This window comes from Dermacentor albipictus, chromosome 3 (genome assembly GCF_038994185.2).
Source record: "Dermacentor albipictus isolate Rhodes 1998 colony chromosome 3, USDA_Dalb.pri_finalv2, whole genome shotgun sequence".
Taxonomy (NCBI): Eukaryota; Metazoa; Arthropoda; class Arachnida; order Ixodida; family Ixodidae; genus Dermacentor; species Dermacentor albipictus.
The window spans coordinates 16,388,101-16,412,500 of NC_091823.1; the positions used below are offsets into that span (position 1 = coordinate 16,388,101).

The window sequence follows — 24,400 nt, forward strand, 5'->3', positions numbered from 1 at the left end:
TGCGTGTGTGTGTGTGCTCTTAAGGTCTAACCCTATAGTCGTTATGATATCTGCCACAATATGTCGCTGTAATAAGAAAATATATGCCCAGAAATTACTAAGAAAAATTTCCCCCTACGGTTCGTACTTACCATTAACAAGTTTTGAGTCCAGGACTCTACCTCTTAGCCACTCTCCTTTTATTTTTATTTTCATGCTATTTATTTCAGGCGTAAATGACTCTTGCGGGAAAAATACACAGATAAACGGACCATAGGGTCTCTTTCACTTGCATGGTGACGCAGACACGTACACAAGTGAAACGCTCCTACGCATCATTTAAACCTGCTGTTCAGATCACAGTAGAACTCTACAAGATGCACTGAAATGGCGGTAAAGATCTTAAGCACTCTAATGGTAAGCACCTTACCAATACAGAATACCAATCTGGATCAAAGCCAAATTTGTTCGCATAAATCTTTCAGTAGGACGAAAATTTGAATGAAATGAAGTGCTACTGAAATTATAGGCTCGTTATTTTCAACCAACATGTGTGTCTTTCACAGGCTGTGCATCCCAATGAGTAGAAATATATCAAGAGTTCCGCCATCGCAGCAAGTAGGCACCAAACAGCGCACGAAATGAGGATTGCGCTTGAACAAACTTTTCAGAACGACTTTCAGCCCCTCTTGCCTTTCTTTTCTGTCATGACATTTATTACAGTGGATAAACTGGTGTATGTACAGAAATTATTCACAATATTGTGAGCACCAGATGGTCATAACTAATGTCAGCGGGATTGGCATACACTTTTGGTTAAGTGTTTAGCGCCTCCTTTCTGACGTTTAGTGAAAAGAAGAGTGTTGTTTTTCTGCTTGTTTGTTTGTTCGTTTGCCTCCAAAAGTGGCTCGTACCCACTATTGGAGATTGGCCAAGAATCGCGTGATTAAGAAAATAATGCTTTGTTTGACGTCAATGTTCTTTGTATGTACTGCTTAGAGGTAATTTACGAAACCTTAACTAGACTGCCTTCAGAATCCGCAATTGAAGAGGTAAGGCACCAAGGCAACCAGTAAGCAAGCACTCCCAAGTAACGAACGACCTCATAAAGAAATGACAAATAATGAAAACGTCCAACTGAAGAGATCAGATAGAATTCGCGGAACTGTCAAAACTGATCAGCAAGGAGAAAGTAAGGGATATTCAAAATTATAACGTGAGAAAGACTGAGGAAGTAGTAAAAAATGGACGCAGTATGAAAACAGTGAGAAGGAAACTTTCCATCCGACAAGCCAAGATGTATGCATTTAAAGATAAGCAGGGTAATATCATCGACAATTTCAGTTGATATAGTAAAAGCAGCAGAAGAGTTCTGTACTGGCCTGCACATTACCCAGAGCGGTCACGCTGCCACCATTCGAGGTAGTAATGAACAGGATACAGAGGTCCCTTCTTTATCTAGCGATGAACTTTGAAGGGCTTTGCAAGACATAAACCGGGGAAAAACGGCAGGAGAAGATGAAATAGCCGTCGATCTAATCAAAGATGGAGGAAATACCACGCCTGAAAAGCTTGCAACCCATTATACCAAATGCCTCATGACTTCAAGGGTTCCCAGAGAACTGGAAGAATCCCAACATTATACTAATCCACGAAAAGCGGGACGTTAAAGAATTGAAAAATAATAGACCCAATAGCTTACTTCCAGTATAGTATAAAATATTCACCAAGATAATTTCGAATAGAATAAGGGTAGCACTTGACTTCAGTCAACCAAGAGAACAAGCAGGCTTCAGGAAGGGATACTCCACAATGGATCCCATCTCAGTCATCAATCAGGTAACTGAAAAATCTGCAGAGTACATTAAACTTCTCTATATGACTTTTATAAATTACGAAAAGGCATTTGATTCTGTAGAAATACCAGCAGTCATAGAGGCATTACATAATCAAGGAGTACAGGATGCATACGTGAATATCTTGTAAAATATCTGCAAAGGTTCCACAGCTACTTTGATTCTCCACAAGAAAAGTAGAAAGATACCTATAAAGAAAGAGGTCAGGCAAGGAGACAATCTCTAATGTTATTCATTGCATGCTTGAGAGAAGTATTCAAGCTATTAAACTGGGAAAGCTTAGGAGTGAGGGTCAACGGCGAATATCTCAGCAGCATTCGGTTTGAAGATGACATTGTTCTGTTCAGCAATACTGGGACCAAACTGGAACAAAAGATTGAGGACCTTAACGGAGAAAGTGTAAGAGTGGGGTTGAAGATTATTATGCAGGAGACAAAGGTAATGCTCAATAGGTTGGCAAGGGAACAAGAGTTCAGTGTCGTCAATCAGCCCTTAGAGTTTGTGAAGGCGTAGGCTTACTTAGGTCAATTACTCACAGGGACACCCTGATCATGAGAAGGAAACTTACAGAACAACAAAGATTAGTTGGCGTGCATACGGCAAACATCTCCAGATCCTGACTGGCCCCTGACCCCTATCATTGAAAAGAAAGGTGTACAATCAATGCATTCTACCGGTGCTGACACACGGGGCAGGGACTTGGAGATTGACAAAGAAGCTCGAGAACAAGGAAAGGACCGCCCAAAGAACGATGGAACGAAGAATGTTAGGCGTAATGTTAAAAGACAGTAAGGGAGCGGTGTGGATCAGACAGCAAACGGGATATAACCGATATCTAATTGACATTAAGAGAAAAACAAATGGAGCTGGGTGGGCCAGGTAATGCGTAGGATAGATAATCAGTCGACCATTAGAGTTATGGGTGCAAAGAAATGTGAAGTGCAGTGGAGGTCGGCAGAAAACTAGGTGGGGAGTTCGCAGCAGCAATTAGGAATCGGTTAGCGCAGGACAGGGGTATTTGGAGATCACAGGGAGAAGCCTTCGTCCTGCAGTGGACATAAAATAGGATGATGATGATGACTGCTCGTTGCCCTATACCAATGCTGCAGCCCTGTAGAATGCTGAACCTAGAGAGAGCGATCCCGCCAGCAGCTTCTAAGACTGGTTAACGCCCTCTCAACATGTGTGCACTGGATAGAATAGGCGTTCACGCCTCCGCAACTGTGGAGTACGTCTTCCCAGTTGCAGAGGCGGTCCTACGTCAAGTTTTCTGCTACGTGTAATAATAGTGATTAAGCAAGTGTGTTTCTTCTTCATTGGCATTCTTCTAGCGCTCATATTGTGTTACCGGATGGCACTGACGCACGACGTCATCTTGTTTTCTTCAATAGCAGTGTTAATGACAATTGATGGGGCAGGCCGAATATAAATTCGAGGAAAAATGAACGAATCCAGCAGGTAGAAGCTAGAGGGTTTTTTTTTAGTAGAGCCCAGTCGCTATGGCAGTATAGGTAAGAGCAGGAAGAAAGGCCGAGCCTTTGCACTTCACCACCATGAGGCGAAGTTTCCACAAACGAATAGACCTTACGCTTCTAGTTCTCGCAAAGAGATTGCTTGCTCGCACCTGTGAATGTTCACTGCAACAAACACCGCACGGCCCAGTTTAAGGCTTACTGCGCATTATACTTGTATTTCGCCACCTTGCGTGGCGTCATGGGGTAAAATTGTAATTTCTTTTTTCAACACGGTTACGAAACCCAGCGATGGTTGGTGTAGCTATCGATCGCCACCTCAAACAAGTCGCTTCGCAGCGCCAAAAGCACAGAAACAGTTTGAGCAACTCCTAAGATGAACGCGTTGTCCTATATTCAGCCACAACCGACATTGCACGACCATTGCATGCAGGTTTATGGGCGTGTATCACCCTGGCCATTTCTTGAAGGTGCGAGTCAACCCGTCGGGAGGTGTCGTCATGGTGAAGGCAGAGGCCGTGCAGCCGGCGCCTTCCATCCATCCAACACCATCATTGAACTTACCGCAACAAGGGCAACCCGTGGGAGGCGGCGGAGTTACGGCCGGCACCATGCAGCCACCGCCGCTACAGAACCTGCCCCCTCAGGACATCGGAAACGGCATCGGCGTGCCGTCTGGTTTCAATGTGGGCACCGAACGCTTGGAGCAGACGCTCTAGTTTTCTAAGGTTTAGAGCATGGCATCTACGGGAAGCGTCTGAAGTCTGCCACCATCGACATAGCGTCGTTGCTTGTGGGCGTGGGCTTGTATTTCCTGGACATTGTAGCAGCGAGAGAAAACGTGGGACCAGTATGCTCTCCACGGATGGCTATAGAGGGTTGAACAGTGTTTGCTGATAAGGAATCGTTTTATTTGCCCTAGATCATGACTTGGGGTAGACAGATAGATATTAGTGAGGCCAGTAGAATAAACCGTTGTGATGTAGGTATGCAGTGCGTTGAAAGTTTGCTTGTTCGCGTTACATGAATTTCTCGTTATTTACAGCAAGGCAGTATTCAGGCTAATTAGTGATAGGCCGCTGCAGGTGCAATAGATTTTGAACGAACTGACAAATGTGAGAATTAAAAAAAATATATGAGTGTCAGTAGAACACTTTACGTCATTGCTCTACTCGCCGTTATCGTCATTTGATAGCTTCACTAGCAGACGAGCCGTTTGCGAACATCGACCTTAAAGGTTGTTTAGGGCTAATATAAATTTCTTTGTGGTCTGTTAGATACAGCAAACAGCTAGGAGTCCTTTGTAGGGTTACGGTTGACTGCCTCGGTCTCATAGGCTATGGAATGAAATTTAACTTGTTAAAGAGATCTTGTTTGACTCACGCTGTATTCACTGATTTCTTCACTGTTTTCGTTATAGTTGTTTTCACGCTGTTGTTTTGATTTTGAAAACCAGCAGGCTCCCTTGACGCCACTTTCGAATGTCAACTAGATCGATTCTTGAATAAAGTGCGCTGACTCGATTTCTTATGTCATCTCTTGTCTGTTCACTGAAACAAGAACATTAAACTTTTAGTGGAGTTCATTGCAGTGGAAGTACACTGAAGTGGAGTTTTACCGCCACACTTATTCTTAAAAGCTTGATTCCCACTATAGTATTCGCTGCAGTGTCTACAGAACATCGTTAAACCCTACTGTGGTGCATAATATTTTTTTTATTCATAGAGTCTCTTTCTGTAAAACATTTGGTGGGCTGTTTGTGATAGCATCGTGTAATAAAATTTCAATCTCAAAGCCTTTTTTTCTTGTTTCCATCGGTCGAAAATATCACTTTTCTCTCTTCGGTGGAGATGTTCGTAATATATGTCTTGGCAACAGAAAAATGAGTTTTCTTCAGCTTTGAATTGAACATATTTCCATGTTTAATGGAGCAAAGTCGAAACGTACTGTGAAAATTAATTGAGCTGACAAAGATTCGTGCTTCCCTTGCAAGGCATGCAGTGGTAGGAACCATAAATACATCTACCTAAAATAAAACTATTTTCCTAGCATCAAGAACATCGAAACATATCAGGATATTTTCAACTATCGATACAGTTCACTGTCGAAATAAAAAAAAAACGAACTATTCTAGTCAGTTTTACTTAGAATGCTCCAGACGGGCTCATTCCCTTCGCTGGGCTTTCTCAGCCGTATCTACATAGACGTCGATTCGAGCTGTCCGGACTGTAATGAGATCTATTGTTCCTTAGCACACATGCTCTGGCAATGCCCCGCGTTACCTAACGGCCCTCTCTCCAGCGAAGCCGACTGGGAAAAGGCACTCCGGAGCCCATCGCTCCAGACACAACTAGAGGCAATCCACAGGGCCCGAGAAAGGGCGGAACATCACGGTATTCCTGCCCCGACTTGGACGCGGCCAGCGGCTTCCGCGGGTCCCCGATAGGGGCCTCCGCTGAAGCTCCTCAGGATCAAATAAAGTTCGTTGTCTGTCTGTCTGTCTTTCTTGTAGTTACTCTTTCTTTAAAGAAACAACAAAGAAACAGAAGATACAGGGAATCGCTGAAGTACAAATAAAACGCATATAAGGATTCAGACAAGCACATTAGCACAGAGCAATGTTGTATCATGGATACGTCACGAAATAAAGGGCTTAGTCTGTCTTAACTGACAGTGCTTATCCTCAACCTTCGCTGTTAAAGCATGATTCCAGGGAAAAAGAGCATTTGTGCCGTGGAATGTGAACTGCCGGCTATGCAGCCAACCCAAAGCTGTAAAACGCTATTTTATTAATTGCAGTGGAATGTTTTTTTGTGGGGCATTATTTTTACGACATAAAGGACACATACGCCGAGCCACCTTGGTCGAAAAGGACTATATTCCGAAAAGAGGCTGCCTAAGCGCGCGTAGAACTCTTGCCATCTTCTAACCCGTTCTTTGTCATGAAGTATTATGTAAATAACATTCACCTTACACTTATCGCATTATTTCAATGCGATAAAAAAAAGCGTTGTTAAGTAAAGGTAGCTCACCTGTCCCAGAGCCGTGGTGTTGTTGGTTCAAACTCACGTCAACTACTATAATTCTTTCTTAGACTGGTTTCGTTTCTGACGCTTCGAGCATACCTTTACAAGTAGCCGTCATGTTGCTGGGATAACCCGATACCTAGCTCATGACTGCTTAGCGCAACAAAATGCACTTTGTTCAATGCGTAACAAGGACGAGTACAACTTTAATTATCAAAATCACAAAAGTCAGATACGAAGGTAACGATCACTTACAGAAGATTTAGATATTCAATAGGATAACGCAGCAGGGGTGCTTGGAGCTTCAATGACTATAGGTCCTGTGTCGGTGCAGGAATATGACAGATGAAACGTATAGGTTTTCTTCGTCCAGGTTCAAGTGAGCTCACTTCCCATTGTTTGTAAGTTACTAAACCAGAGAAGCATAGTGAATAACGCGAGGAAAAATGTTTTATATAAAAGCTGTTTAGTATCGCTTGGAACCCTTGAAAATGCAGCACAAGTAACCTAGGTAGGTTTAGGTAAAGTAGGTAACTATGTAATGCAGATTTTAACTGCTTCTCTGTTAAGACATTTCTAATCAAGTTTTATTTTCCAAATGCAAACGTTGGTGGAGGGGGGGGGGAGGGTAGAGGGCAGCAAAAAGTTGTCATAGACCATTTGAAAGGACTGAGTACACGAAGAGAGGCAACGGTTGCATCAGCTTACGTGTTCACAGCTCACTAACACAGTTAAATACCGTGACGAAGGCTTAAATGTCATAAAACGCGGTCATTTACATTAGAAGCCACGTCATAACAGACAAAGAGATATCGAGTGGTACGCTAATAACAAAATATACGACTAAGCTCTTCGACAACAGCAAATTCGGGATAATGTAGACAAATTAATAACCACACAAAAGGACTAATAAGGTACTGAGCAGTAGAAAAGGAAGAAGTGAATTTAATAGGAAAGAAAACAAAAGCGAACTTTAGCGAGGAAATACGAACAAGTTCATTATTTTGCAATCTTGTGTACGCGGTAAGATTACCATCATACTTTTCGCCTTTATTTAAAGACAACACAAAAGAAAGTCCACATGTCCCAAATGCGTGTACACTTTGCGTGTACGTAGATAGGCACGGTGAATACGTATATTAGACATTCTCGTAAAATGCCGCCTCTTTGTCGATCACATACAGAAGACAAATAAAACACCCAACAATCAAATATATCCTTCAGACTTGTAACACTGCATAGTAAGAACAACGGCTCTGGTGAGCAAGAACTTCGTACATCAGCGATGTACCGAAAGGCTTTCTTCTACAGAAGAAAAATTCTGTCTATGTTGCTTGCGTGCAGTGGTCGCGCCAAGAATAAATGCACAATAATTAATGTGTGTATGTGGCAAACAAAAATATATACATACATACATCTCGTTTTGCTTTTTCTGGGGGTAAATGCCTACAACAGTGAAGTAAATCTGTTGCACTATAGAGAACGCATCGCTTAGAATTCCATTGAAATCAATAATGAACATGCCGCTTTTATATCTGCGAGAACAGGTGAGATAACCCAGTCTGTACATCGCACAGCTAATATCGTTCATTTAAGACAACTGTAGCTTATCCGTACCTTGATAACAAGCGACACGCAGGAGCGACCTGCTTTCGACGTTTCACAGAGCGCCGAGTTCTGCTTTCCATATAGAAACGCGGCAATGGCATTCTTGCAAGTTCTACGGTTTTCATGGACGCTTGTTTTTCTGCTCGCGCCGGAAGCCGAGTCCCTGGAAAACGGCCTGGCTCGCACTCCACCCATGGGTTGGATCACACGGACGAGATTCATGTGCAATCAGTGCGCCCTCGGCCGCTACGAAAACTGCCTCACGTGAGTTGGCATGCGGCCCGCGAAATCCGCTGATATCGCAATGACAGCGCGTGCGACGGCACAGTACTTGCTGATCAATTGTGGGTGAACAAGAGAATCCTGAGCACTGACTCAAAGCTTCGACATGTCTGCGTCATGAGACTTGCATTTGCCGGGTCTCGTCTTCGTCAGGCTAACAAATTTCCTTTGTTAGATCGTTGGATCAAGGCTCTGGCTTGTCTTGTTCCCCCACTGCCAATCTATTCAAGTTTCCCTCTTCGCGTGGTCCTTTCTTGTGCAGTACTTACGCCCCCATTTCAAGATTAATTTACTGCTGCATCAGAATTAGATAACATGTCAAGACCTGTCGCCTGTGTTCAACAGGGTTTTAGGCGATCCGGAAATGGTAAGGACAAACATATGAGCAACCCTGCGTAACCCTGAGTTTTATCTACGAGTAGCCCGCCTCAACCACACTACCTAAATTGTACTTAATTGAAGGAACCAACAAAGAGGCATGAGTATGCTCTGTTACATCTCGCAGAGTAAGAAAAACGCTATGTTGTGACGATAATAGCAACGAAAAAATACAACGAACCCGACAGAGATGTTATTTCCTTACATAAAGGAAGCCTTGACAAATGATTTTCCTCCATACCAATCATCGTTTCAACCCTAAATACTAGTTACTTGAGCAGTGAGCTTCGTAAATCGTCATCTCATCACTGATAGCTTCTCCTGCTTTGTGGTTGCGCATGCTGCAGTCTACTTTTGAATTGTGTAAGGAGTGCTTTTATATAACTCCTTTATTTACTTTTTCTTGCTCTAGTCACAGCCTTATCACCGAAATGGCTGAACGCCTGATGTACGATGGCTACAAGGCTGCTGGCTACGAGTACGTAATTATCGATGACTGCTGGAGCTTCTATTACCGCAGCCAAGGGAAGCTGATTGGAGACACGCGGCGTTTTCCGCGGGGCATGAAAGCAGTCGCTGAAGAGGTACCACGATAATAATTTATTCAGTTGTGATAGCTTGTTTCGACTGCATCGCAGTTACTATCGTTCTTTTTCTTCTGGGTCAAGGTCCACGGCAGGGGACTCAAGTTTGGTATCTACACCGACATTGGGACGAAAACATGCGGAGGCTACCCCGGAAGTTTCGGCTACTACAAAACTGACGCTCAGACGTTCGCTGACTGGGGAGTGGATTACGTCAAAGTTGACGGCTGTTCTGCAGATCCAAAGCAAATGGACGATTGTAAGATTTTACTGACGGCTCAAAGGCGCTCATTTGCAGCACCCGGGTTCTACTATAAAGCTTCGAGCTTTGTGAAACAGCAGGCTGTTGTGAAAGTATACTTGCGATCCTGATAAGCAACTGATATTTAGTAAAGTTGGAAAGTCATTTTTGCCTTTTTTGTCCCTTCCCTAAGTGCTGAAACATTCACAAGTGGACACAATACTAAACCTGCTGTTCATGTAGCTTTCAACAAAATGCTAATCAGGCGTAAAATTGAGCTAGAATATCGGCGACAAGTTTGAAGTGGTAGCGTCGATACCTCTTGCTAGTAGCGATCGCTATAAGCGGTTCAAAATGTTGCAAAAAAAAAAAAAAGATTCTCCCTCACGTTTTCTAATATGACTAAGGAATGAACAACGCCCCCATATAAACCTCGGTGTTTTCTTGTGTCTTTTCATCAGCTGGACAATCTATTCAGTCCTTTGAAGCACTCTGCAGGCACTTCAGGTTTCGGAACGGCAGTCTAATCACCAATGTGAAAGGAAAAACTGAGCCGTGCCTTCAGTGACCTGACGCTAGAGGCCAGAAATGGTTTTATGTGAACGCTGTAAATGCCATCGCTGCAGTGTACGTGGAAATGGGCGAGGCTCTCCGGTCAACTGGAAGACGAATGATGTATTCTTGTGAGTGGCCTCTGTATCAGCAGAAAGCTGGAATTATGGTGAGCATGTATTCACCTTATTGCAGGCTGAAAGTACGGCTGCCTTCTTTCACCGAGAGATCATTATTAGAGTTTAAAAATAGCGCTACCTTTCCAGCCATGTGCGCTCAAAGCTGGCTAGGCCGGATAGGTAGCGCTAATGGTATAGAGATAACGCTAGCGCTACAAAAAACTGTAGTAGGGACGCTACATGACACTTTGGCGTTGTTTCTTTGTTGAGTTTTACGGAAACAACTAAGCGGTGAACGGGATATATCTGGCATAATATCTGTTGCAGAAGAAATAGCATGTGGCATTTCGTAAATTGGAAAGGAGCTCTAACGAAAGGAACTGTATATATGTGCACGTTCAGCACATATCGAAACATATTCGCAAGAATAGTTAATTGCTCATTTAAAAACCTCATCAGCGATATATATAAAGACACTGTTCGGCTGACATACACTGATTCAATGTATAGTTCTTTTTAATTGAATCTATTAATTGAATCACGCGATGTCATATTCCGCGATGTTGTAGTATAGAACCTGGTCACGACGACAGCGCGAGTGTAACGATGCGAGCGTCATCGTTTACACTGAGTTTCACGAAATATGTCATACGTGTATGAAACATGCGCTGTTTCTTTCTTTCGCTCTCCTTAGCCCAACTACAAGAACATATCGAAAACGTGCAACTTGTGGCGGAACTACGACGACATTGGCTATTCCTGGGACAGCATCTACAATACTGTCAAATATGAAGCCACCAACCAAGAAATATTGGCAGAAGTATCGGGGCCTGGCGCTTGGACTGATCCCGACGCGGCAAGTGATTCGAGAAAGTTTTCTTACTAATTAGAAAAACACTAATGACATGTATGAAAACCTCCATCCCCAACGCCCATTAATGATTCTCTCTCTAAGCCTTTCTAGACATGTCGTATTAATTCTTGAAATAATTTTCCCAGCTCTTCAGTGCGAAAGGTGATTCAGCAACACAAGAAATAATTAGAATAACAAGAATGCCCCCTTATTTCTTTTGCTTTTTTCTCATTGCTTAGTGTTGCATACTCCCGTCAACCAAAGTCACTAAGCCGATAAGTCAACAAGTGAAAACGGTTTATTTTCAACAAACTTGCTGCAGCCAAAGGCAGCTTGGGGGCGTCTGGGGTCCCGTACTGGAAGCGGCCTAACACAATTTTGTTTTACAGTTGTTCCGTTCTCGCTGAGGGGACTATATATAGTGTTTGTGAAAAACAACTATATATGGTAAATAAGCAGTATAATGGGCTTATCTTAAGTGCTTTTATTCGACTGCCGATGTCATCACGAGCAGACTTAGGCACCTGTTTCCTATACTGTCCCACGAGACCAGTTTATTTTTAATTTTCTGAGGCACTCTAATTACTTTTCGATAATCCACCAATAACTAGCTCGTCAACCTTTGGCACAGCCTGTGACATCTGAAAGAACTGCTTCCGGAACCTCGTAAAACTTGCGTCGCCGTCCGCATCTATTTCGTTTCACATATACATTTATAGCGAGAAAAATGGGCTCCTACTAAATTCACAGTGAAAGCTTAGTGTGCTATTCAGCTCGACTTTTCATTTCTTTCATGTCCTTCATATCTTGCGCCCGCCTTTTTCTGCATTTTCTTTGCGCCTTTAAACATTTGCACTGATCCGACGCGGTTGCTTGGTGGCTACGGTGTTGGACTGCTAAGCACGAGTTGGCGGGATCGAATCCTGGCCACGGCGGCGGCCGCATTTCGATGGGAGCAAGAGAGAGAAAAGAATACAGAGAAAGGCAAGGAGGTTAACCAGAGGTAGTTCCCTACCTTGCACGAAGGGAAGGGTTAAGGGGGATAAAAAGAGAAATAGAATGGAAGGGGGAGATAGAGAGAAAGAGAGACGAGCACTAACAAAGCGCGTACACTATAAAGTGGTAGGGGGCGGCGTTCTTAAAGTCTATCGTGAAGCCCCGTAGACCGCAGGAACCTTAATAACGTGAGTAAGGGTGGGAGAAAAATGCGAAAACACCCGTGTACTTTTCCGTGCACTACCCGCTGTGGTTGGTCTGTGGCTATAGTGTTGGGCTGCTGAATACGCGGTCACGGGATTGAATCCCGGCCACGGCGGCCGCATTTCGATGGGGGCGAAATGCGAAAACACCCGTGTACTTAGATTTAGGTGCACGTTAAAGAACCCCAGGTGATCCAAATTTCCGGAGTCCTCCACTACGGCATGCCTCATAATCAGAGAATGGTTTTGGCACGTGAAACCCCATAACTTTTTTAAACGTTTGCACTGTGCATTGCGCGTATACCGTTTAAATTGAGAATGCATATTTCAGATTGTTACTGGAAACTACGGCTTGACAATTGAGCAAGAGCGCATCCAGATGGCTTACTGGGCCATAATGGCAGCGCCTATGATCATGTCGAACGACCTTCGAAGCATTAATAGGGAATCCAAGGAACTGCTCCTCAACAAATACATAATAGCTGTCAACCAAGATCCGCTGGGACTAATGGGAAGGCGCCAGTCAAAGGTAAATGCGAGCCTTATGCAACATAGATCTTTGAGTGATAGAATAATTCGTGAAAAACATAACTTGAATGGTTACAATGCCTGCTTTTTGTTGTATTTTTGTTACCAAATTAGCATATCGGCAATAATTAACACGATAAAAATTGTTAGAATCGAACATCGCTGTGGCTATTGTTAAAGTACTTCATGACAATCTAGTAACAAGATTCTAATATTCACCGTACAAAATTTGAAGAAGTGTCAAGTTTTAACGTTGCCTAAACATAAAATTTATGGTAAAGAAAAATTAAGAAGAACCCTCCGACGGGAGTGAAACAAGCTTGCTGTAGCGTCATACAAGAACAAATATCTTGCAGTAATTCACAACCTATCTTGGTAATTCACAACCCTGCGCTTCGGGCCTTAGTCTGGCCTTCCAATTTTGTCATTATGCTTATTATCTACTGCCCAGATAAATAACACGGAGCTCTGGGCCAGATGGGTAACTCCAAAACTGCCTGATGGTCGCATGTCCCTGGCTGTTCTTGTACACAACGCCAACGTCCTTGGTGGACCCTCGAGAATAGTTCTTGGAATCTCTGACCTAGACCTGGATAGCCCAGACGGTTATCAGGTCACCGACTTGGTTCGTGGCAACACATTTATCGGAGTCTTCTACCCAGGCCAGAGCCTCACAGTAACCCTGCCACCATCGGATCTTTTGTTCATCAAGGCCACTGCGATCCAAGTTTGAAAAGCTCATGGGACATCTGAAAAAACATTATAGTTGATTTAGGTGTCTTAGAAAAACACTGGAAGCACCTTCGCATCAAATGTTTATAATTTAGGTGAATTCCTTAGGTCATTGTGCGCTATGTCCTCACACTATGCCTCTTCATAGGCCTGTGAGGTCTTTCTAAATAAATAAATAATAGCACCACGCATTACGGTATTGGCACAGCATGATCGTCCCAGTTCGCCTCTGTGTTATTTTTCAGATCCTAGCTGTATCATTTTGTCACGCCACTGGACGCTGTATTACTCCCATGACATGAGCTGACAGGGCGCCGTAGCAATATCTGTTGCCTTCCATTGTGTCACTCTATCAAGTAAAAAAATAAAAATGAAATAAAGAACCATCATTATTTTCCTCTTTAATAGTGATATGAACAGAAAGGTGCTTGTCTCGACGCTTTTAAACATTTTACGTTATCATATATAGCGATCGCCTCAAATATATATCGGCAAATAAATTTATAACTACATGACAGAAAACGGCGACAAACATATGATGAAGGTATAACTGCACTGCTTTTACTATAATGCGAAAAAAAAAGAGTTGTACATTATCACAGAAGAATGTACACTTGCTTTTTGAAAGAAATGTCACGATATGTTGTCAATAAAAGTACGTAGAGGGATAAAAAGCAACAAACCTAGAGCACTGCACTTCGGATTTATTCCTGGGCTTGCTTATTTTAGGCTTTACCAGTGCAGGCGATTATATGTTATAGATTGACACTGTCAGTATAGCATATGTAGTAAGGGTCATGGAAGCACCCGTCTCCGCAAACAAGGAACAGTTCACGTAGGACAGTACTAGATGAGACATTCGATGGTTTCATCGCAGACATATACAACACGACTCTGAGCTATTCTATTGCGAAGCGAATAGGCGTTTGGGAACCTCACGCCAAGCCAAAAACAGCACAGCAGCAGTAATTGCTGTTGCAGCAGTCCTGGAGAAATACGGAATCTGGGGTGGGTAGTTGATGGAATCTAAACGGGAATTCTCTAAGTTATTTGAGCTCTATTGTGTTAAAGTGAGTTCGGCAGTGAGCCTGCACAGCGCAATTGAAGCAGCTGTACTTGAGCTTGGCATAGAGATACATCCGAGACCACCACAGCCATGACGGGCGAATACATTGATTTCACGGCGAGTTTAACTGCGTCACCGCTGCGGCAAAGCATGCCCGTAGTAGAGCTGTGCTTAGCGCACCACCCAAAGGCAGCTTGACGCACTTAGATTTTGTTTTCGTGCTTCTCCCACCCTCCTCACACCCCAGAATTTATTTTACTGAGACTAACCGGCTTAACCTACGAGATGAATGGACAGAAAGGTGAAGACAAGAGTTATACAATTAAAGCTGTGCTGAGAAGACACATCTCGCCCTCAAAATCCGGTGGTAAAACACAAAATGAAATGCGCCGCGGTATTTACTTGAAGGTTGTCTTGAAACCAAAAATGCACGACAGGTGCGCATGTGAGGCTGAACCTAGGAAGATAGGTCTATACATCAGCATTGTCATTCCCATGATACCGTTATCCATATCCATTATCCGATATCCATAAGAAGGGAGCATATGATATGCTTTTTTCCATTGTGCAGTGGTCAGTGTGCCTCATAATTGTGCATATAGGCGCATAATTCTCATTGTCATAATATAATGTAATAGTACGCAGCAGCTTGGACCAAAAAAAATGCCAAGAGGGCTGACAGCTGTCATCAGCGGGATGCACAGCACCCGCGTACTTCAGAAAAGACGTGAAATGGGTATTGCATCGGACGCACCTCGCGCGCTCACGCGTGCATTCCACATTCGCAAGTATGTAGACCAATGCAGACACGCAGATGAAGACGAAAGAGAAAGAAAACCACTGCTGGCGGCTTTGAGGGGCTTGTGAAAAGTATGCACACAACTCGTATATCTGAACACAATGTTTCAGTAAATCTGAAATGCAACCAAGAATGAGTAAACTGCGTTTCATCGATGTACTTCATGTGCTACACGCCAACGAGCTTCTTTTGAAGTTTTGAAGAACTTTAGAAATTATTTTCCACGAATCGTTATCTAACACGCATGCTCAAGCAGTTGCAGATAATAATCACATGTTACCGTATACTCTTACTATATGCAGAGAAGAGACCGCTGCGTGAAGTTCGGAGGATAAGACTATTGGTGCATTTGCCGAGCTTCTGGCTCCCTGGTCAAGTTTATTAGTGCTATTATATTATTGCGGTAGCAGTTAATGCGAGGCGCGTTCGCGCCGTTGGCAAGTCGGATTTGACGGCGCATGCGCGGCTCGCGCGCGGCCGGTCTCAGAGACGCGGGGTGCGTTTGAGTGAATCGCGTCGGTGGCGCAGTCAGGGGCACGAGCGTTGCGCGCGCACACGCTGCGAGCACACCTCCTGCTCGGTGCGTGCGCTGGTCTGAGCGGAACGGGTGGTAAGCGTCAACCTAACGTCATGTAACATTGCACTGCGCGTTGACTACACAGCCGACGGTTTCCCGTCGGTCTCACCTCGTATCGACCATGGTGGCGCGATGCCTGCAATACCACTGGCGGCGCTCTTCATCTCGCCAGCCTTGTGAGACGCCTGGTAGCTGTTTGTTCTGTCCAGCAGGGGCTGCCTTAAGTGCTCCGTAGCGCCAACACGTCGCACACGCGTGTTAGAACACCGTCCGAGGAGTTCAATCGCAACGCTAAAGCTTGTTATCACTGTCAATGCTTCCTCCTGTGGGAGAAACTGCCAAATGCTCAGTCGCACGCCGATCCTGAACATAGTACAGTCTAACTAGCGGTACACGCCACACGGCGATGCCACCTGTGCTACCACGCGGCGGCACCGCGCGGTGACACGGTGGGGTAGCGTTTCTCGCATTCTTACCTCGTGACAGCCAGCGTTTCGAGACGCTGTCGCGGAGGCGCTGCAAGTCTGGTCGCATCGGTGGCCGCAAACGCTGTACAGTGTTTCCAATTCTCCCTTGAAAAAGTGGCGCTCGACGTACCGGTTGGCTCCCGCGTACGGATAAAGCACGGTAGTAAGGTAAGCGCCGCCCATAAGGCAAATCTAAGGAAATAAATTCTGGGGTATTCCGCGCCAATAGCACTATCTGATTACGAAGCACACACTCACGAAAAATAGTGAAACATATATAGTGCCACAAATAACCACTTCCAAAAGCATGTCAAGCGCATTCTTGGGCAACCGCGGTTGGTTCTTGATAATTGATAATTTTGTTTTCATTTAAGCGCAGGAATATATGGCAGGCAAATTTGGATACCTCGCTTTATAAGACATTGAAACAGTATGTTTACTAACGTTACTACTAGCGCTAACGGCGTTGTCGTAGATTTTTCATTACGTTAGCAGTACAGGCACTCGAGTCACGTTTGCGCCGCTGCCGTTGACGCTGTCGTGCTGTCAGGGTATACCGACGCGCATTCGTGGCCCGCGCGTAGTTTGTCGAAAGGTCTTCACAGATGCGTCAGTGCGCTTGGCTGCAAAAGCGAGGAAGCCAAGGGCACACCGTCACGCTGCGCTCATTCGGCTCTGACGGAGCCAAATCATCGCTCTGGCTTCCGTTGCAGGCACGAGCTTTGTTCGCGCACGACATTTGAGTTCCGGCCGAGCTGCTGTGCGCTGATCACACCGTAGTGCATACAACGGTATGAGCGGAGCAGACAGTAAACGTCAAGGCCAGTCTATACGGAGCCCTTTCTTCTGGCGCTGACGAAATGGGCACAAGATCTCTTATGCACCGTCAAGGCGCGACGCCTGCAAGGCCCATGGCGGTGCCTCTCAACACGCCAGCTTTCCGAGATGCCCTCAGCCCAACGCTAGACCTTGTTACCGGTTTCAGGGCCTCGCCTTGTGGTTAAACCGCTCATTTTTGGTATTGCTGAAGGCTAATTTCATAGTAGAGGTTTCATAATAGTAACTAATTCATAGTAGAGTAATTTCATAATAGGTTTTCTCATCGGTGTCGGTTTAAGCAATTAACCTGGCAAGAACGTACATCTGCAACAACTCACGAAAGTCCCCCGAAATATAGGTAATGCCTCATTGCGCTTGCATCACAGCCTTTTAACGTTGACGGCACACAAGACTATGCCGCATGATGTAGCTTCACCATAACTTCGTGCGCAAATTAAGTCATGCCAAATAATGAAAATGTCGATTGGTTTACTGCTGTGTGCAATAAAGATGGCACATGTAAAGAGATGTGAATTCAACGAAATGTTTGCCTATTCTGCTCTAAATATATACCGTGGCGCAGAAGTTCTGACTTATGTACACATAATATTTCAGCTGGCGTTCACATTAAATAGGGTAGGTTACTCAGAGTGGGTGTCGACGTCGCAAAAATTTCGGTTACATGAGCGGTAGCCAGGGTGACACACAAAAACAAGACTCAATTCAATATATATATAAAAAAATGGCTGTGGCTTAGGTAAGGTTAAGCCCAGGATGCGAAGCATACTAGCCTTTATTTTAGTTGTTGAACCACTGTTTAGCCTGGTGAACTGCTGTTGCTTGGCTATATTTGGTTCGGCTAGACGAAGAAACAACTCATGCATTACTTCTTCGCCTTCAAGAGTGGAACGCGACAGCGTTCCCGTCAACCCGCCAAGGGGTGTAAGACAATGGGCTATAGGGCAGCGACTACGCGCCCCGCATTGGACGCGGTGAGCGTCGAGCAAAGCAGCATTCGGCGCGGCAACGAAATGTGCGCCTGAGCAAGAGACGCACGCCTTAGAAACAGCTCGTTTCTAAGGCAACACCGCATTCACTAGAGGCGCTTTTGTACCGCTTTGAATCATCGTACTCGTGGCTCAGTGGTAGCGTCTCCGTCCCACACTCCGGAGACCCTGGTTCGATTCCCACCCAGCCCGTCTTGCAAGAGTTGAGCCAAAGCCACTTCTCCTCTGTCGTGACGTCACGGTGTCACGTGATTTCATGGCGACACCGCCGCGCCTGAGGAGCTGGGTTGAGCTCTCGTAATATGCTTCGCATAAAAAATATTGTGTGAACTGCAGCATTATGATTTTTATGCAATTAGCATTGAATGCTATTTAACCGATATCACGCACCTTTCTTTTAAAAAGATCACTGCCAATCCACTCCTGTGAAGTTGGTTGGTCAGCGAAGCTGTAGATATGTTGCGCCTAATGTGGGGCAACTTGTCAAACACTGATCCCATGATGTGCGCACATAACGCACAATGCTCTTGAAAGCGATATATGACACAAACACACGTTTCGATGCAGTTTACAAAAGCTTAATTTTATTTATTACTTAGAAATTGCTGCTATAACTGCTTTGTGGTCGCTGACACATATGTTTTCCGTTACTATTTGAGAAATGGTTTTGGCCAAAGTTAAATTGATGCATGACCCGTGTACTGTATAGTTGGTGGAATGGGGTCGTTAAGTGACCGAGGCGAAACTATTCCACGAAATGGACGAACCACTGCTTTGTTCCAGGTTACCGCCCCAGTGTTTGTCTCCCTCCAGGCACAGGCAGGCTCGAGGGTATTGTCGCAGGTGGTGGCGGAGCGTAGTGTTGCTCCAAAAAGAGCGTGCTGGGATCGGCAGATCGAATGAGTTCCTGCATGGCCCGAACATATTTTTGCAGACCCTTATCTGGGTGTTCTGTTTGGGCGTCCAGCTCGCGTTGGATGCAGTAGTCGTAGCCTGCCAAGAGGAATTCCGCTCGGAACACCGGGTCGAATTGGTCCCAGGACAAGAACGGAGGCTGCAGGCGCAGGCACTGCTCCGCGGTACCTCGAAGGGCAACGGGCCGGACTCATTCGAGCAAGTCAAGCTCTGAGACACTCGAAATCGTCCTGTAAAGGGCCAAATGATCCAGAAAATCAGTGACGGACTTCCCGCCGTCGTGGTCACGAAACTTTAAGATGTCCAACGTCAGCTTCGTCAGAGCCACGGACTTCACGCGCTCGTGAGCCGAGCGCGTGGCGTCGACCATTTCCGCGAGCCCAGCCGTTGAAGGGTGGCACAGCGCGGCGATCTGGCTCAAAGGCGACGAGGCAATCACGTCTTGTCGCTTAACAGCTTCACCAGCTCCCGCCACAGTGGAGACTCCAGGGGGGTTATTCTGTAAGAGTCCACCTAGTGGACTGTCCATTTCGGCCGCTGCTGATTGGCTAGGGCCGTTCGTTTCCTCCTCTCTCGTACAGCTGCATCCAATCAGCAGCTCCAGGTTGCTCCCCCAGGTTGCTCTTGGCACGGAAGGCAGTCTTGGAAGACTGCCTTGAGTGCCGAAGAGCGTGTCTCCATGAAAAAACATACAAAGCAAACAAGGCGAACAAGACGCAAAGGGCATGTGCACGCAAACAGCGCCGCACAAGGAGCGGTAACCCAACCACCGAAGACACCACACGCGCTACTGTCAAAATGCCAAATAAACCCAGCTAACAAACGATAAGCCCTGATTCTATTTCTGAGAACCACCAGCTGGTCCCACGTTAGGGGCCAAATGTGAGCTCAGGACCGTGGCTTCGGAGCCAGCGGCCATATGAGGCTCTCAGAAATGACACAGGGTGCAGAGGCAACCAAGATACAACCTTTAGTGCCCGAAGCCCCCGGCCAGCTGAAGCACCTCCTGCTTGCCGCTCCTCGCTCTCCTGCCCCAGGCTGGCTGCGAGTTACACGGTCGCATGAGCCAGGCCCAGACGGTGATGAGGGCGGCACAGCGGCGCAGCCATGCAGCCTGCGTTCCCACAATATATATATATATATATATATATATATATATATATATATATATATATATACACAATATATATATATATATATATATATATATATATATATATATATATATATATATATATATATATATATATATATATATGTATATATATATATATATATATATGTATATATATATATATATATATATATATATATATATACATATATATATATATATATATATATATATATATATATATACCCTTCGAAGTCTAGCACGCAGGACCTCACGTAAGATGCAGGAGAGAGACGACGAACCTTTTAAGAAAGACGTGCTTACTTAACGTTTTCGGCTGGTGGAACAGCCTTTGTCAGACTACACTGACTGTACAGACTGTACTGTGACGAAGGCTCGTCCACCAGCCGAGAACATTAAGTAAACACATCTTACCTCCGTCTCTCTCCTCTAAACACGGCTTTCATCTCTCTTTATCACATATATATATATATATATATATATATATATATATATATATATATATATATATATATATATATATATATATATATATATATATATATATATATATATATATATATATAAACGAGAAGAAATGGGGTTACAACCCACATGTGGATTCGGTTCCCACATGCGGCAAGTTGTTTTTTCATCCACATTAATTTCCTTTAATTTATTGTTTCTTTATTTCATTTATTAAGCACAAGTAATTTCCCCTATGTTGTCCTTGGTGTCAGTGTTTGTTGGCTTCTTATGATTATATATGTATATATATATATATATTATCGGGTCCCTCGGTTAACCCCCTTTCTTCTAGTTTATATATATATATATATATATATATATATATATATATATATATATATATATATATATATATATATATATATATATATATATATATATATATATATATATATATATATATATGGACTGCAAGCAGGTCTGACATAATGCGAACGCATTTATCTCGCATTTAGTGAAAAATCTTCACTGAACTTTATGCCACTCTTCACGCAAGTATTAGGTACTCATCTTTACTAGCTAGGATGGGCATTACGCAAATTTACGTCTTGTAGTTCTGCTCGCGCTACAATAACGAGAATGAAGAAAGAAATGAAATGGGAAGAAGGCCAGCGCTTGTGTGGAATATTTTCTTGCCGCTTCATTCTGGGCGGCTCCTTTAAACCTTATTGACAGTAGGCCTTTAGATGGTTCGCCATTGTTAACGTACAGCTTCATGCCCGCACTCACTTTCGTTCCTCGTTGGAATTATCAGCATTCACTCTGCCATTTCCTTTTAATCGGCTTGCCATCCAGAGATAGCGATCAGCAAAGAATGGATGGTACGTTTTATCAAGCACATGCTCCCGATAGAAAACGTATCAATATGATGACACACGAGACAATACACGCCGCACCTAAGCTCTTTTTTGTTTTCTGTTTCATCAAACACTCAGCGGCGAATTCCAACAATCGATAGAACAATCTTGTAACTATCGAAGCTCGCACTTGGTATTTCACCGGGAACAATAATGACGCACTGCTTAACGAACTGCATGCCGCTGCGAAGCAGCGAAATCTCAATTCGCCGTCCGCATACTAAGGCCTTCTGGATCTCGTTGCAACCGATTTGTCGCCTGCTTCGCATTGCGCGTCGCAGCGTTTTAACTCGTAGTCAGAAGCACGTCATTATGTATTATGGATTTCAAGCTGATAACTTTGTTCATGTCAAGCACGCTTCTCGCGTCAGGGAACTGCCTTGACAACGGGCTCGCTCTCTTTCCGCCCATGGGATGGCGAACATGGCAGAGATTCGGCTGCAACACCGATCCAGTATGGCACTACGACGAATGCATAAGGTAAGATGTTCACCCAGACTGTCTCCGGGTTTTCTCGCATCCTATTACCTATGCTCTCTGGGGGTAATGAGGTTCGCTTTTTTGACTGGGTTATGGTTAGGCACACCCGCCGGTCGTGTGAAGTCCTCGTTGCTCACTGAAAGTAAGGTCACGTGGCATGCGGAGCAACGAATGTTCGAGCTCCCAGGAACTATAGGGTTACTTCAGCCCTGTCCCATTATTTTCCCTTAATATTTTTCTTCACTTTACAGAATTATTTGGTTCATTAAGTTGTCACCAACTGAGATGGTAGGGCAGAAGCATGTGTCGTCCTTGCAGAAGGGTTGACATCCGGGCCAGTAGGTACATAGTTAAAGGTAAAAACCAGTCACAAAAGACAAAGGACAAGAAAAGATGTTCACACCACCAGTCGTTGTTGCGTGAACATCTCTTCTTGTCCTTTGTCTTTTGTGACTGGTCTTTTCCCTTCAGTGTCATCCTCATTTACACATATTGTCACGGTCAGCAATATTGTAGTCAGACTCCAGTGTTCGTGAAATGTGTATAACAACTAGACAATTAAGAGTTATATATAAAGAAATAAATGAATGAATGAATGAATGAATGAATGAATGAATGAATGAATGAATGAATGAATGAATGAATGAATGAATGAATAAATAAATAAATATGTAAGTGAGAACGCAAACAAACAAACAACTGATATATCGTGCAGTCTATCCATTCAGCAAAATTGTGCTTGACGTCAGTTGTTCATTGCTGCGATTCGAGAATGTAAAGTAATAATAAAAAAGCGAATAATTTTGCACCAAAGCCTTTTCATAAGGGCAGTCCCGCTGGAAGCTTAGATACTTGTGAGCTCACTTTCATGACAGTTAGACACTGGTGGGGCAGAATGAGGCGCACTTTCCTGCGCCTCATTCCTCTGTATTCCGCGAGGTCTGTATTGAGCCGCTTATGTTAAATCTTTTGTATATCTATTTCCTGAGTTACAAGCATGCTTAATGCGAATAATCAACTGGAACAGACAGTACTGACGCTGAAATTTTAAAGCAGTCGTGTTTCCTACGAAATGCGGGTCGACGACTTTATACCATCGGTGCGCGGTGAAGTCGGACACTTCCGCCGCTAGGCCTCAGCTCTGAATCCTTTTGTTCGTCGGTCGAGTCGCGAGGACGCTAACCTTTATCTCTGTTTGCGTGACGCTGAGACAACTGGCGCTTTCCATCTAGTCAGCACTTCACGTCCCGGCAGAATGCCTGTTCGCTAAGCACAGCAGTTCGATGCGCTATAGCCATTCTAGCATGGACTAAGCAGTGACACAGGTAGGCTGGAAAACTGTTAGATACAAAGTAGATAACCGTCGAAAAGTTCGTGACGTACTCCAAGAATGCTAATGCCTCATAAACCGCGAAAAGTAGCAATGGCATTTACGTGCAAGAGCAACACACTTCATCATCATCATCATCATCATCATCATCATCATCATCATCATCATCATCATCATCATCATCATCATCATCATCATCATCATCATCATCATCATCATCATCATCATCATCAGCCTGGTTACGCCCACTGCAGGGCAAAGGCCTCTCCCATATTCCTCCAACAACCCCGGTCATGTACTAGTAGTACAACACACTTAGTTTCACTTATAAGATTCTTTCCGAAAGAGGATGCTATTTATGTTGGTCCAAAGCTCATCGTCTCTCTATCTCTCTCTGCAAATTTGGGATTCACTGTGATCGTATGCGGTGGCCGGGACTGGCGGTTATCATGTGCCTGCGCTCTGAGTCTCTATATTTTCTTTGTATCCAACCTCCCCATCCAAAGCTCACCAGTGTAGGTTAGCAAATGGAGTTTTTGGTTCTGGTCACCCTCCACGCCTTTCTCCTTTCCTTGGTCTCTTTCCCTTACCGGCCACGATAAATGATGCGATTCGCACCCCTGAGGCTAGTTCCCTGAAGTACATTACTGTCGTTAGCTGCCGTGCCGCATTTCGTTCTGCCATTTTTTTTTTCAACGTGAAGAGTCATTAGCTGTATCCGTTTGTTCACGTCCACTCAAGATGAACAGATGGTCACATTGTACCCTAACCTCATGCACACCGCCTTTCTTGCCTTTTTTTCTTCACGCTTTTTCAGTTAATATTCTTGGACTCACCCTTCTTTTTTTCTTGGTTCAAGTATTTTTCAAAAGATGAAGCACCAACAGAGACAGCACACTTAGAAAGAACAAAGACAGGAAGCGCCTTGTCCTGTCTTTGTTCTTTCTTAGTGTGCTGTGTCTATTGGCGCTTCATCTTTTGAAATCTATGAACCAACTAGCCCCACAACGTGTTCTACTGCGATTGATTCAA

General features: G+C 44.3%; 4 protein-coding genes across 9 annotated transcripts in view; 3 read left to right on the forward strand and 1 right to left on the reverse strand.

Moving 5' to 3' along the window:
- The window catches only part of LOC135917506 (alpha-N-acetylgalactosaminidase-like), a 35,774-nt gene extending 30,944 nt beyond the window's left edge, over positions 1 to 4,830 (forward strand). For both annotated transcript variants that reach the window (XM_065451084.2, XM_065451083.2), the window contains exon 9: positions 3,741 to 4,830. In XM_065451084.2, the coding sequence (XP_065307156.2) occupies positions 3,741 to 4,026 (286 nt within the window). In that variant the 3' untranslated portion in view covers positions 4,027 to 4,830. The remainder of the gene's footprint in view (positions 1 to 3,740) is intronic.
- The window catches only part of LOC135917503 (uncharacterized), a 321,200-nt gene that overhangs the window by 144,221 nt on the left and 152,579 nt on the right, over positions 1 to 24,400 (reverse strand). The window contains exons 1-2 of one of the 4 annotated variants that reach the window (XM_070535153.1): positions 16,328 to 16,516; positions 15,961 to 16,174 (exon numbers count right to left, since the gene is read on the reverse strand). The exons of 1 other annotated variant lie outside the window; for it this stretch is intronic. In XM_070535153.1, coding sequence (XP_070391254.1) covers positions 15,961 to 16,174; positions 16,328 to 16,501 — 388 coding nt within the window. In that variant the 5' untranslated portion in view covers positions 16,502 to 16,516. Of the gene's footprint in view, positions 1 to 15,960; positions 16,187 to 16,327; positions 16,517 to 24,400 lie in introns of those variants that run through there. 2 more of the 4 variants (XM_070535152.1, XM_065451079.2) reach the window with 2 other exon arrangements.
- On the forward strand, positions 8,111 to 13,755 carry LOC135917509 (alpha-galactosidase A-like). Of its 2 annotated transcripts, none has more exons than XM_065451086.2 (7): positions 8,111 to 8,205; positions 9,014 to 9,185; positions 9,270 to 9,444; positions 10,053 to 10,147; positions 10,792 to 10,953; positions 12,481 to 12,678; positions 13,129 to 13,755. In XM_065451086.2, exons 1-7 carry the CDS (start codon positions 8,135 to 8,137, stop codon positions 13,408 to 13,410), a joined length of 1,155 nt encoding a protein of 384 aa, XP_065307158.2. In that variant the 5' UTR covers positions 8,111 to 8,134; the 3' UTR covers positions 13,411 to 13,755. The 2 variants fall into 2 exon arrangements, with proteins under 2 accessions (XP_065307158.2, XP_070392669.1); XM_070536568.1 differs by lacking the exon at positions 8,111 to 8,205 and adding an exon at positions 8,488 to 8,590.
- The window catches only part of LOC135917507 (alpha-galactosidase A-like), a 20,229-nt gene continuing 11,641 nt past the window's right edge, over positions 15,813 to 24,400 (forward strand). Inside the window, exons 1-2 of the mRNA XM_070535154.1 lie at positions 15,813 to 15,884; positions 21,930 to 22,038. Coding sequence (XP_070391255.1) covers positions 21,968 to 22,038 — 71 coding nt within the window. The 5' untranslated portion in view covers positions 15,813 to 15,884; positions 21,930 to 21,967. The remainder of the gene's footprint in view (positions 15,885 to 21,929; positions 22,039 to 24,400) is intronic.

Coding starts and splice junctions, on each gene's coding strand:
- LOC135917509 (XM_065451086.2), top strand. CDS start 8,135: ATGGGTTGGATCACACGGACGAGATTCATGTGCAATCAGTGCGCCCTC. Junction 10,148..10,791: donor AGCAGAAAGCTGGAATTATG/GTGAGCATGTAT, acceptor CGCTCTCCTTAG/CCCAACTACAAGAACATATC. Junction 12,679..13,128: donor TGGGAAGGCGCCAGTCAAAG/GTAAATGCGAGC, acceptor TCTACTGCCCAG/ATAAATAACACGGAGCTCTG.